Raw genomic sequence first — 12,113 nt, forward strand, 5'->3', positions numbered from 1 at the left:
ATTTCCTTTTGAGTTCCGGGGGGGCCCCCCTGGGGGCCCCCCGGGGGGCCCCCAGGGGGACCCCCGGGGGGCCCCCGGGTCAGGGGGCCCCCAACTGAAGAAGAAATCAGTGGGGCTCTTTTTGCTGACACAGATCCTTGTTTAGTTCCTGCTGAGTTGCTGCCGCAGTGTATGTACAGCGCAGAGGCTGTGGGGCGCTGCTGCAGCATGGAGCGGCACGCGTTTGCTGCTGCTGCTGCTGCTGCTGCTGCTGCGCCGTGTCAGCAGCAGCTGCCGACGGACGCAAGGGGCCACTTCGTGCTGCAGCCCGTCGACGACGAAGTTGCTGCTGCTGCTGCTGCCTTAGCAGCAGCAGCAAAAGTGCAGCTGCAGCAAAAGGTGGCGCGGGGGCTGCTGCTGCAGCCGCAGGATCTCGAGTGTCTGTACACCTCAGAACCCGACTCTTGCTGCTGCTGACCAACTTCTCCAAACTTCGCCAAAGTTCGCCAAATTTTCTCCAAATTTCTGCAGTCAAATCCCAAATTCTTTTTTGTTCATTTCTGCAATTTTATTTATTTTCATTTCGCTCAAAAAGCCCTTTTTCGAGCTCCAAAATCCTTCTCCAATTCTCCAAAAGGGCCTCAAGACACACCCCGTGTCTTCTCCATCTTTGTCCTTTTCTTGTATTTTTTGTCCCTTTTTTGTCTTTTTTTTGTTTCTTTTTTGTCTCCTTTTTGTCTCCCTTTGTCTCCTTTTTGTCCTTTCTGTTTTTTTGTCCTTTTTGTCTTTTTTTATTTTTTTTTTGTTTTTTACCAAGCCCAAGTCCCCCGTCTCCTCCGCAATTTTGCAATTAGATTCAGAATTCGAAAATTAAATTAAATAAATTAAATTGCTTAAATTAATTAAATTAATTTAATTTAATTAATTTGATTAAATTATTGAATTGAAATGATTCGAAAATAACTAAATTGAGTTTATTTAATTCAATTTAAGTGTCAAGTGTCAAAGTGTCAAACGGAGGTGGCTATGTATATGCGTGGGACTTTTAAACGTGCAAATAAAAGAGAAACTAAAAAGAAATAAAAAGAAACAAAAAATAAATAAAAAAGAAGTGAAAAACGAAACAAAAGGGAATAAAAAAGAAATAGAAAGGAAAAAAGAAATAAAAGAGAAAAAAATGGAAAAGAAAGGAACTAAAAGAAATAAAAAAAAAAGAAAAGAAAATAATAAAAAAGTGAGAACAAGAATAAAATAAATAAAAAATAAATAAAAAGAAATAAAATAAAAATGTTGACTAAATGGTATTTTCTGAATTTTCTTTCCGCCTTTGTTAATGATAATTATTTCTTTCCTTCTATTCCCGATTTCATTTATTTCATTTATTTATTTGTTTATTTATTTGTTATTTATTTATTTAATTTATTTATTTACTTTATTTTTGGAGAAGTGCATGCATTATATATGCATATATATGCACACTTGCATTATATACATATATATAACTTTTATTTAGTTATTATATATAATGTATATATATGTCTTACATATATTGTACATTATATAATATACAATACATATAAGTTACATATATTCCACATTATATGTATAATACACGCATGATATATTATTGTATATTATATGATATACTATATATAATATATATATGATGTATATTATATATATATATATATTTTACATATGAATTATATGTACAATATACATATTATATGTATTGTATATTATATAATATACAGTACATATACATATATATTATATATATTGCATGTATAATATATATATACTATATATATTGTAATATTACAAAATATACAATATATACATACATTTATATATATTATACATTATACGTATAATATATACATATTACAATATTGTATATGCCAAAATATACAATATATATAAACTAAATAAAATTTATTTCATTAATTCGAACTTTCGGGGAATTTCCAAAAAACGAAATAACGCATGCAAACGCGGCCGCGCGGTGTACGTACACCGCGTGGCCGCGGCCTGCAAACGAACTTCCTGATTTGCAAACTCAATTAAACAACTAAATAAATAACTAAATCACTGAATAACTAAACAAATAAATAAATAAATAAATAATGATAAATAAATAATAGATAAAGAATTGAATAATTTCAAGGTCCCTCTTCAGCAGCCACCGCAGCTGTCTAGACACCCCAACAGCCCGCCTCCACAAGAGACAAAACCACAGAAAATCAAATAAACAAAAAAGGAGACACAAAAAGAGACACAACACAGAAACAAAACACACAACTCTAGGGCCCCTTTGGGGCCCCTAATGGGGTCCCCTTGGGGCCCCACTAGGGGCCCCTTGAGTCCCCCTTGGAATCCCTCTGGGAACCCCGTAGGGGCCCCCCGAGGGGCCCCTGGGGGGCTCCTGAGGGCGCCCCGAGGGGCCCCTGGGGGCCCCTTGGAGCACCAGTTCAAAAAAAGGCCTACAGGGGACCCCAAAGGACCAGAAGGGCCCCAAGCTGCAAATGGGGGCCCCCACGAGGTACTGCGGGCCCCGCAAGGCCGGCCGTGGGAGCCCCTGGGGGCCCCCCAGAAGCCTCTGTGGGCCCTGGGGGGCCCCCTGGGGGCCCCCAGAAGCCGCTGAAGGCCCCAGGGGGCCCCCTTAGGGGCCCCACAGCGAGCTGCTGTGGGTGGGGGCCCTTTGTTGTGGGAAAGTAGAATTTAGGTGTAGAGTTTAGGGACAAGAAAGAAAAGAAAGAAAAGTAAGAAATCTTAAAAGGGCTTTTGCATGCGCATGCACTCAAGACAGCAGCCGGCGTTTGGGGCTTTCGAGCCTCCCCTCCTCTGCATGCACTACAAAGTCCGTCAGAGAGGCTGGCGTTGCTTCCCGAGTTGAGGCAACCTGCAAGCAGCAGCAGCAGCAGCAGCAGCAGCAGCACAGCAGCAGCAGCAGCACAGCAGCAGCAGCGCAGCAGCAGCAGTAGCGCAGTAGCAGCTTCTCCAGCCCGCCCATATCTCTGTTTCCCGACTGCCGCAGTAAAGGTGGCACGAAAGGGCTTAGGGGGGAAGTAGCAGCAGCAGCAGCAGCAGCATCAGCAGCAGCAGCAGCAAGCGCACAGCTCTGCTCTGCATGCACCCACGGGGCTGTCGTCTTCGAGGGTTTTACACTTTTCACTTTTTGGCGAATCTCCTTTTGGGGGAGACGCCAAAGAATACATTATTACCCCCGCCACGCACTGCTCACACCCAAACCCTAAACCCTAAACCCTAAACCCTAAACCCTAAACCCTAGGTCCTGGGTATTAGAGCCCGCGCGGCAACTCCCGCTGCACGAGACGGCCCAGCGGCCAGGCTACACCTCCACTCCCAAACCCCAAACCCTAAACCCTCCGCCCCCGGACCGAAACCCCAAACCCCAAACCCTAAACCCTAAACCCTAAACCCTCGACTTGCCGTGATCGCGGAGGCGGCAGTCCAGGCGTTGAGGCACTGGTTGGGTTGGATTTCGCAAAAAAGAAAATGCGAAATAATAAAAACTAATGCCACTTTGAGGCCCTGCAGCTCCGCATACACCCCACAACCCTGTCTGTACACCCCACAACCCTGTCTGTACACCCCAGCGGCCCAGCAGCAGCAGGAGCAGCAGCCGCAGCAGCACAGTAAGCCACAAGCTGCAGCGAAAGCAGAACCAGTCACGGCGAAAGCTGCTGCAGCAGATGCAGCAGCAGCAGTACCGATCACGGCAAAAGCACCAGCAGCAGCAGCAGCAGGAGCAGCAGCAGCAGGAGCAGCAGCAGCAGGAACAGCAGCAGCAGCAAACCTTGAGAATGCCAGTGGAGACGGCGCCGAAGCTGGACATTAAATACCAAAGAGTCCCCGAGTGGACCCACCCCGAAATGAACAGCCACAGGCTGCAGCTAGCCACAGTCTGAGCAGCAGCAGCAGCAGCAGCAGCAACAACGAGACCCCTACACAGTTTGCTGCTGCTTGCTGCTTTCCCCCCCTACACCACCCCCGCAGCTGTCCCTAACCCACGGGGGGCCCCCAGAGCCTCGCACTAGGGGGCCCCCAACGGGGTACTACGGGGGCCCCCAGAAGGGTCCTGGGGGGCCCCCTAAAGGGTCCTCCTTGGGTGTTAGGGCTCCCCCAGGGGACCCCAAAGAGTGCTAGGGGCCCCCTAAGGGTACTGGGGGCCCCCGAAAAAGGGTGCTGGGGGCCCCCTAAAGAGGGTGCTGGGGGCCCCCTAAAAGCGGTACTGGGGGCCCCTTAAAAGAGCACTGGGGGCCTCTGAAAAGGGTACTGGGAGCCTCTAAAAAGGGTGCTGGGGGCCCCTAAAAAGGGTACTGGGGGCCCCTAAAAAGGGTACTGGGGGCCCCTAAAAAGGGTGCTGGGGGCCCCTTGAACTGACATGAATAGAACCTCCTTTGCGGCGAATCGGCAGCAGCACCGCCTCTTCGAATTGTGGGGCAGTCCAGATGAGACTCCAGAGAGTTATCACCACGCTGCTGCAGACGCTGCAGCAGCAGCAGCAGCAGCAGCAGCAGCAGCGGAGCCGTCAACACACCAGGCAGCAGCCCCAGGCGCACCCGCAGCACAGCTGCAGCGCCACCCCGCTGCACTCGTCAGTGCTAAGGGTCTAGGGTTTAGCGTTTGCTCCTAGGGTTTAGGGTTTCGGTTTGTTGCTAGGGTTTAGGGTTTAGCGTTTGCTCTTAAAGTTCAGGGTTCACAGTCTAGGGTTTGTTCCTAGGGTGTAGGGTTCCGAAGCTAGAGTATGATCCTAGGGTTTAGGGTTCGTGGCTAGGGTTTAGGGTTTGGGAGGATGTAGGGTTTAGGGTTTAGGGTTGGACCCCATCATGCAGACGAGGTTGGGGCCTTCTACGGGGTTTTGGCCCTTCATGAACTTCTCATTCAAAACAAAAGTTAATCCCATTAACACTGCAGCAACCAGAATCAAAGAAGTTCCCAAAAACTCTTCGTTGCGAAACGTCAGCTCCAGCTGGCAGGCCTTCAGCGAAACCCCCAGACTTATCACCACTATCTGCGCGCAAACCCTAAACCCTAAACCCTAAACCCTAAACCCTAAGCCCTAGCGAGCGAAGCGCACGAGGCGCCGCCCGGCTCAGCGGCTCCCACGCTGCCGAACCCTACACCCTAAACCCCAAACCCTAAACCCTAAACCCCAAACCCTAAACCCCAAACCCTAAACCCTAAACCCTCACGGCGAGCCACTGGGTGGAGCTGAGTCTTCGTTTGAGAATCAAAGCTGACCAAACTGCAGTCCAAACTAAAGACGAACTATCCACCACAATATAAACAGCAGCCCCCGCGTAAATCAACCCCGCTGCAAAACAAGAAGAAAATAATGAAATTAATAAAATAAATAATGAAATAAAAGGAAATAAAAGAGATTTTAAAAGGCAAAAGCAATTCGAAATTGTTAGAGGGGTTCGAGGAGAGCAAACAGAATCAAAAAAGAAAAAAAAGGCAAAAATTGAGGTATTTTATGCCCATAGTCAACGTGCAGCAGCAGCAGCCGCAGCAGCAGCAGCAGATGCAGCAGCAGCAGATGAAGCAGCAGCAGCAGCCCAAAAGCCATCAGGAGACACACATAACCGCAGCAGCTCCAGAACCACTCCAAGTCGCAAAACCCCAAACCCTAACCCCTAAACCCCAAACCCTAAACCCTAAACCCTCCGCTTGCCTTTCTTGAGCAGCTGGTTGACAATGTCCAAAAGAGACACCAGGAGGCCTTTCCGCCAATCACATTCCCTAAAAGGAGACACAATGAGGTGTACAGACAGCTACGGGGTGTATAGGCAGCTGTGGGGTGTACAGACAGCTGCGGGGTGTATAGGCAGCTGTGGGGCGTACAGACAGCTGCGGGGTGTATAGGCAGCTGTGGGGTGTACAGACAGCTGCGGGGTGTATAGGCAGCTGTGGGGTGTATAGGGAGGTGTGGGGTGTACAGGGAGGTGCGGGGTTTTTGTGTTTTGGGGTTTAGGGTTTAGGGTTTAGGGTTTGGGGAGGTTTAGGGTTTTAGGGTTTGCAGCTGAGCCGCAGGGGACTTGGGGAGGCCTGGGAGACAAAAGTCTAGGGTTTAGGGTTTGCAGCTGAGCCGCAGGGGCCTTGGGGAGAACTGGGACAAGGGTTTAGGGTTTAGGGTTTAGGGTTTACCCGAGGGACTTCTTCGTGGGCAAAAGGCCAACCATCATCATCGAGTAATAGTGCGGAATTAAAATTGAGAAAGTGCTCGACTGAAAAACAAAAATAAAAAATAAAAAATAAATGAATAAATACATAAAAACAAACAATTAAATAAAAGAAAATAAATAACAAACAATTAAATAAATAATAAATGAATATATAAAAAATAAAATAAAAAATAAATAAATCAATAAATAAATAATAAATAAATAAATAGATACTCAAATAACAATTAAATAATAAATGAATAAATTAAAAAAATAAATAAATAACAAATAATTGAATAATAAATAAATAAATAAATAAAATAGTGGTATGTTGAAATGGAAGGAAGTTAAAAATAGACGAAGCAGAGAAATGGAAAGAAAATGAAAAGGAATAAAAAAGAAAAAGAAAAATGATAAAAAAGAAATAAAAAGAAATAAAGAAATAAAATTAATAAAAAGAAATAAATAGAAATGAAGAAGTAAACAAAGAAATATGAAAAGAAATAAAAGAAATAACAAGAAATAAAAAGAAATAGAGAAATAAAAAGGAATATAAAAAGAAAAAAAAGAAATAAAAAGAAACAAAAAAGAATATAAAAAGAAATAAAAAGAAAATATTAAAAGGAACACAAATCAGTTTAAAAAGTAGTAAAAAGGAAATAAAAAATTTTACACTAAAAAAAACGGGGAAAAAGAAAGTTAAAAACATAAAAAAGAAATAAAAGAAGAAATAAAAAGGAAATAGAAGAGAAATAAAAAGGAAATAAGAAAGAAATAAAAACGAAATAAAAAAGAGATAAATGAAATATAAAAGAAACAAAAAAGAAACAAGAAGGAGAGAAAAAAGAAATAAAAAGGAATAGAAAGGAGACGAAAACTAACCAAAAAGATGAAAAAAGAAACCAAAAAGAGACAAAAAAGACACAAAAAGAGGAATAAAGAAAAGAAGAAAAAGACCCTTAAACTGGCAAAACGGAGACAAAAAGGAGATAAAAAAGAATCAAAAAAGGGACAAAAAAAGAATCGAAAAGGAGACAAGAAAGAATCAAAAATGAGACCAAAAATAGATTGAAAAAAGACAAAAAAGAATCGAGAAGAGGTCGAAAAAGAGGCAAACAAGAGACAAAAAAGAGATTAAAAAAGAACCAAAAGGTAATCCAAAATGATAACAAAAAAGAATCAAAAAGGGAGAAAAAATAATCAAAAAGAGAACAAAAAACCAGACAAAATGAAACAAAAAAAGACCAAAAATGAGACAAAATGAGGGAAAAAGAGATGAAAAGCAAAAAAAGAAACAGAAAAAGACAAAAAAGAAACAAAAAAGAGGCAAAGAACGAGACAAAAGAGAGAAAAAAAGAAACAAAAAAGAAGCAAAAGAGGAGACAAAAAAGAGACATAAAACAAACGGAAAAGGGACAAAAAAGAGACAAAAAGGATAAAAAAATTGGAAAAAAAGACAAAAAAACATAAAAAGAGACACAAAAGAAGATTAAAAAAAGACGAAAAAGAAGCGAAGGAAGGACAAAAAGTAAAAACGGAAAAGATAAAAACAAAAAGATGAAAAGATAAACAAAACTAATCAATAACTTGATAAATTAATAATAAATAAATAAATAATAAACAAATAAGAAAATAAGTAAATAAGTAAACAAATAAATAATACATAATAAATAATAAATAAACAAATAAATAAATAATAAATAAGAAATAATAATAAATAAGAAATAATAAATAATAATAAATAAAGTCTGACATTGGCGCCTCCATTGAATTTGATTATATCCACCAAAAGAGGCTGGACACAATAAGCTGCTAAGAAGGCAGCAACTAGCGCTAGCTGCAGCAGCAGCCGCCCCGAAGCAGGCGCTGCTGCTGCTGCTGCTGCTGCTGCTGCTGCTGCTGCTGCTGCTGCTGCTGCAGTCCCCATGGCCGCCGTCTGCGAAGGGCCAGCTCCCCCAGCTGCGCGCGACGCGCCGACACGACCGGCAGCAGCAGCAGCAGCAGCAGCAGCAGCTGCGGCAGCAGCAGCAGCAGCAGCAGCAGCTAGCTGCAGAGGAGCGCTCGCTAGCAAGCTAGCTAGCCGGCGGGCAGGCGGGTTGCGCTGGGGCGGGAGCGGCCGCCAAACCCTAAACCCTAAACCCTAAACCCTCGACGCGGGATGGGAGGGAAGCGAGACGCGCCACGAGGAAGGCCTGCTGCTGCTGCATGCAAAGCTTTGAATTGTTTTTCCTGAATTAAATAAATTGGATTTAATTAATTTAATTAATCTAATTAATTTAATCAAAGAAAAAGAAAAGACACAAGAAGGACAAAAGGGAGCTGTGGGGCCGGGGCTGTTGGGTGCGCGGCGGAGGTGTCTGTACACCTGAAGCCCAGCGCTGCAAACCCTCGAAGTGGATTTATTTCAAATTTACAATAAATTAAAATTAAAATTAAAATTAAAATTAAAATAAAACAAAAGAGAATTAAAGGAACTTCCAAACCCTCGGGGCTGCTGCTGTCTCAGCGGCTGCTGGGGGCTGCGGTGTCTGTACACCCCAGCTGCCTCGGGTGTATAGACAGCTCCTTCTTCCCCGCCACTTCCTTTTCCTTTTCCCTCGACTTTTCCCTCAATCGCTCCCAAACCCTAAACCCTAAACCCTAAACCCTAAACCCTAAGCCCTAGACTCGCCGCGAGCTCGATCCGAAGTCGATGCAGCCGCCACAGCCCCAGACCCAAAGCCCTAAACCCTAAACCCTAAACCCTTGACTCTCAGCCTTTGAGCGTGAGCAACACAGGGGCTTTGTGTCTGTGCTGGGGTGTACGTACACCTGAAGCAGCAGCAAACGGAGACAAAGGGAGACACAAGCAGCAGCAGCAAAAATACAGCAGCAAAAATGCAGCAACAAAAATGCAGCAGCAAAACCCTAAACCCTAGGGCCCTCGCGGGCTGAGTCTTCCAAAGGGCACGGGGGCCCCTCGGGGTCCCCCAGCTTTCCTACAGCAGCAGCAGCAGCAGCAGCAGCAGCAGCAGCAGCCAGTCAGCAGCAGCAGTAGCAGCAAGAACAGCGGCCGATCCGCAGCAGCAGCAACAGCTCATCTGCAGCAGCAGGAGATGCGGCAGTGGTAGCTGCAGCGGGTTAACCGCACGAGCAGCAGCAGCAGCAGCTAGCCAGCAGCAGCAGCAGCAACAGCAGCAGCAGCAGCAGCAGCAGCAGTGATGTTTGGGTGCGCGGGCGGCCACAAAAGCCGCCTGAGCGTCAGCAGCGATGGTTTATTTTTTTATAAAAAAACGACAAAGGCAGAAGCCCACTTTTATTTGCTGCTGCATGCGCTCGTGCAAAGGAAAGCAGCAGCAGCAGCAGCAGAAACAGCAGCAGCAGCAGCAGCGTCGGGGGCAGCAGAAACAGCAGCAGCGGCAGCAGTTCAAGGACCAGAACCAGCAGCAGCAGCTGCTGCTGCGGCACCAGCAGCAGCAGCAGCAGCAGCAGAAATGGCAGCAGCAGCAGCAGAAACAGCAGCAGCAGCAGCAGAAACGGCAGCAGCAGACACAACAACAGCAGCAGCAGCAGCAGCAAGTACCTTTGCTGTAGATCTGGTGAATGGAGGCTGTCCATTGGGCTGCAAAGAAAACTGCCCGCTGCTGCTGCTGCAGCAGCAAGAAAAGATAAATGGAAAAGATGGAGGAGGCGGCTCGGAGTCTGCTGCTGCTGCTGCTGCTGCTGCAGCAGGAACAGCAGCAGCAGAAACAGCTGCGGAGCTCCTGCCGTTCATGCCCAGGCTGTTTGGAGTTTATTTAAATGACAAAAAGGAGACAGCTGCAGCAGCAAATAAGGAGACAACTGCAGCAGCAAATAAGGAGAGAGCTGCAGCAGCAACTGCAGCAGCAAATGAGGAGACAACTGCAGCAGCAACTGCAGCAGCAAATGAGGAGACAACTGCAGCGCCAAATAAGGTGACAGCTGCAGCAGCAAATGAGGAGACAGCTGCAGCAGCAAATAGGGAGACAACTGCAGCAGCAAACAAGGAGACGACTGCTGCAGCAACTAGGGAGTCAACTGCTGCAGCACATAGGGAGACAACTGCAGCAGCAAATGAGGAAGCAACTGCAGCAGCAAACGGAACAACTGCAACAGCAAGTGAGGAAGCAGCAGCAGCAGCAAATGAAGAAAAAGGAGAAGACAAAGAAGCAGCAGTTTTGTGTCTGGAGAATTTGCTGCTGGGCCTCGAAGACCCCTTAGTGATAGACATTAAACTTGGTGCGCATTTTTATTTAATTTAATTTAATTTAATTTAATTTAATTAATTAAATTGAATTAAATTAAATCAAATTAATTATTCAAATTCACTAGTTTTGCTTCTAAATTGGCAAACGGTCAACCGCTTTTTAGGATGCATGCAGACTAGACTAGCAGCAGCAGCAACAGCAGCAGCAGCAGCAGCAGCAGCAGCAGCAGCAGCAGTTGCAGCAGTTGCTGCTGCTGCTGCTGTGCTGCAGCCCCTTGTGCCGCTGCTGCAGCTGCTGCTGGGTGTCGGTGGCTGCTGCCTCTGCCGCTGCCGGCGTCCATCTCTCTCCGCTGCTGCTGCTGCTGCTGCTGCTGCTGCTGCTGCTGCTGCTGCTGCTGCTGTTTAGGGACTCGGCTGCACGGGGAGGGCGTGAGCGTGGGGCGGCGGCGGCGGGCGGAAGCGCAAGCTGCTGCTCGAGGTGCTGCTGCACTTGGTGTCTCCTTTTGCGGCTTGTGGGGACTGCAGCAGCAGCAGCAGCAGCAGTGGCAGGGGGGGTCCCGTCTTGCTGCTGCTGCTTTCCGCCCCACAACTCTTGCTGCTTACCAGGAGCTCTTCCGCGCCTTTCTGGTGTCTGTACACCCCACGCCTGCTGCGGTGTACAGACACCTCGCGGCTTCTCTCAAAACTCTTTTTCTTCTTCTCAACAAAAAACATTCCCCACAACTCTTCGGCGCAAGTTTGCTCTTCGTCGCCGGTACCCTCCAACGGGGGCCCCACGGGGGCCCCCAGGGGGGCCCCCTGGGGCGAATTATCCGGGACTGGCGGGGGCGCGGGGCTCGCGCAGACCGCCAGCGCACGAAAGAAGATTATTCCTGGTGCTGCTGCTGCAGCAGCAGCTGCTGCTGCTGCTGCTGCATGCATGCAGCCGAGTTTTGGGGCTTTCTTGCTGCAGCTTGTCTTGATTTATCTGCTTCTTCTTGATTTGTTATGATCAATTGAAGTCCGCATTTAAACGGGGGGACCTCCTGGGGTGTGTGTACAGCTCCTGCGGGCCTGCACAGGGTGTACGTACACCTCAATTCTTGACTTAGGGACTTTCTTCTTAAAGATATTCTACAAACTCCCCAGCTAGCCAAACAGCTAGCTGTCGAAGTGCTTAGCTAGCTAGCTAGCTAGCTAGCTAGCTAGCTAGATACGGCTAGCTAGCTACATCGCGAGCTAGCCACCTAACTAGATGGCTAGCTAGCTAGCTAGCTAGCTCGCTAGGTAGCTAGCTAGCTAGCGAGCCAGTCCCCCTCGCACCCAGCTAGCTGGCCAGCTAGCTAGCTAGCTAGCTAGCTAGCAGCACAGAGAAGAGTTCAAGACCGACTTGCTACATTAAAAAAAAGTTCTCTGGCGCGTTAGCTCGCTCTCTAGCCAGCTAGCTAGCCAGCCAGCTAGCTAGCCAGCCAGCTAGCCAGCTAGCTAGCCAGCTAGCTAGCTAGCTAGCTGTGTCTCCCTGCGCCCCGCGCTGGCTCCACCCCTGCAGCAGCTCCTGTACCCCCCCAGCCCCGAGGCCCCCCTGGGGGGCCCCCGCAGCAGCTTCGAGTGCATGCAGCAAATTCGAAAGCCCCAAAAGGCAGCCCTTCTCGGGGCCCCCCAGCCCCAAACTTGCATGCGCAAAGTCCACCAACTTCACCATCGCCACGCGCTCGGGGGCCCCCCCAGGGGGGCCCCCCGGGCCCCCCGACAGCCCC

The 12,113-nt window shown here is 47.1% G+C and overlaps 3 protein-coding genes across 3 annotated transcripts in view; 2 read left to right on the plus strand and 1 right to left on the minus strand.

The window, feature by feature from the left end:
* Positions 1-456, plus strand: part of ETH_00013345 (DNA/RNA binding protein, putative) — a gene marked incomplete at both ends in the record, with an annotated part of 3,159 nt that extends 2,703 nt beyond the window's left edge. Inside the window, one exon of the mRNA XM_013372595.1 lies at positions 180-456. Within this exon, the coding sequence (XP_013228049.1) occupies positions 180-456 (277 nt within the window). The remainder of the gene's footprint in view (positions 1-179) is intronic.
* Positions 457-2,779: 2,323 nt separating this feature from the next.
* On the minus strand, positions 2,780-8,097 carry ETH_00013350 (uncharacterized protein; the record flags this gene model as incomplete). Its single annotated transcript, XM_013372596.1, has 5 exons — positions 2,780-2,881; positions 3,800-3,907; positions 4,388-4,493; positions 6,154-6,233; positions 7,924-8,097. 5 exons carry the CDS (start codon positions 8,095-8,097, stop codon positions 2,780-2,782), a joined length of 570 nt encoding a protein of 189 aa, XP_013228050.1.
* A 1,273-nt stretch (positions 8,098-9,370) lies between these two features.
* On the plus strand, positions 9,371-11,358 carry ETH_00013355 (inositol polyphosphate kinase domain containing protein, putative; the record flags this gene model as incomplete). The annotated part of the gene is made up of 3 exons (XM_013372597.1): positions 9,371-10,409; positions 10,784-11,113; positions 11,303-11,358. The coding sequence occupies 3 exons, from the start codon at positions 9,371-9,373 to the stop codon at positions 11,356-11,358; spliced, it is 1,425 nt and encodes a 474-aa protein (XP_013228051.1).
* Positions 11,359-12,113: the final 755 nt, after the last annotated feature.

Source organism: Eimeria tenella, genomic scaffold (genome assembly GCF_000499545.2).
Source record: "Eimeria tenella Houghton genomic scaffold, Eth_scaff10, whole genome shotgun sequence".
In the NCBI taxonomy this organism is placed as follows: domain Eukaryota; phylum Apicomplexa; class Conoidasida; order Eucoccidiorida; family Eimeriidae; genus Eimeria; species Eimeria tenella.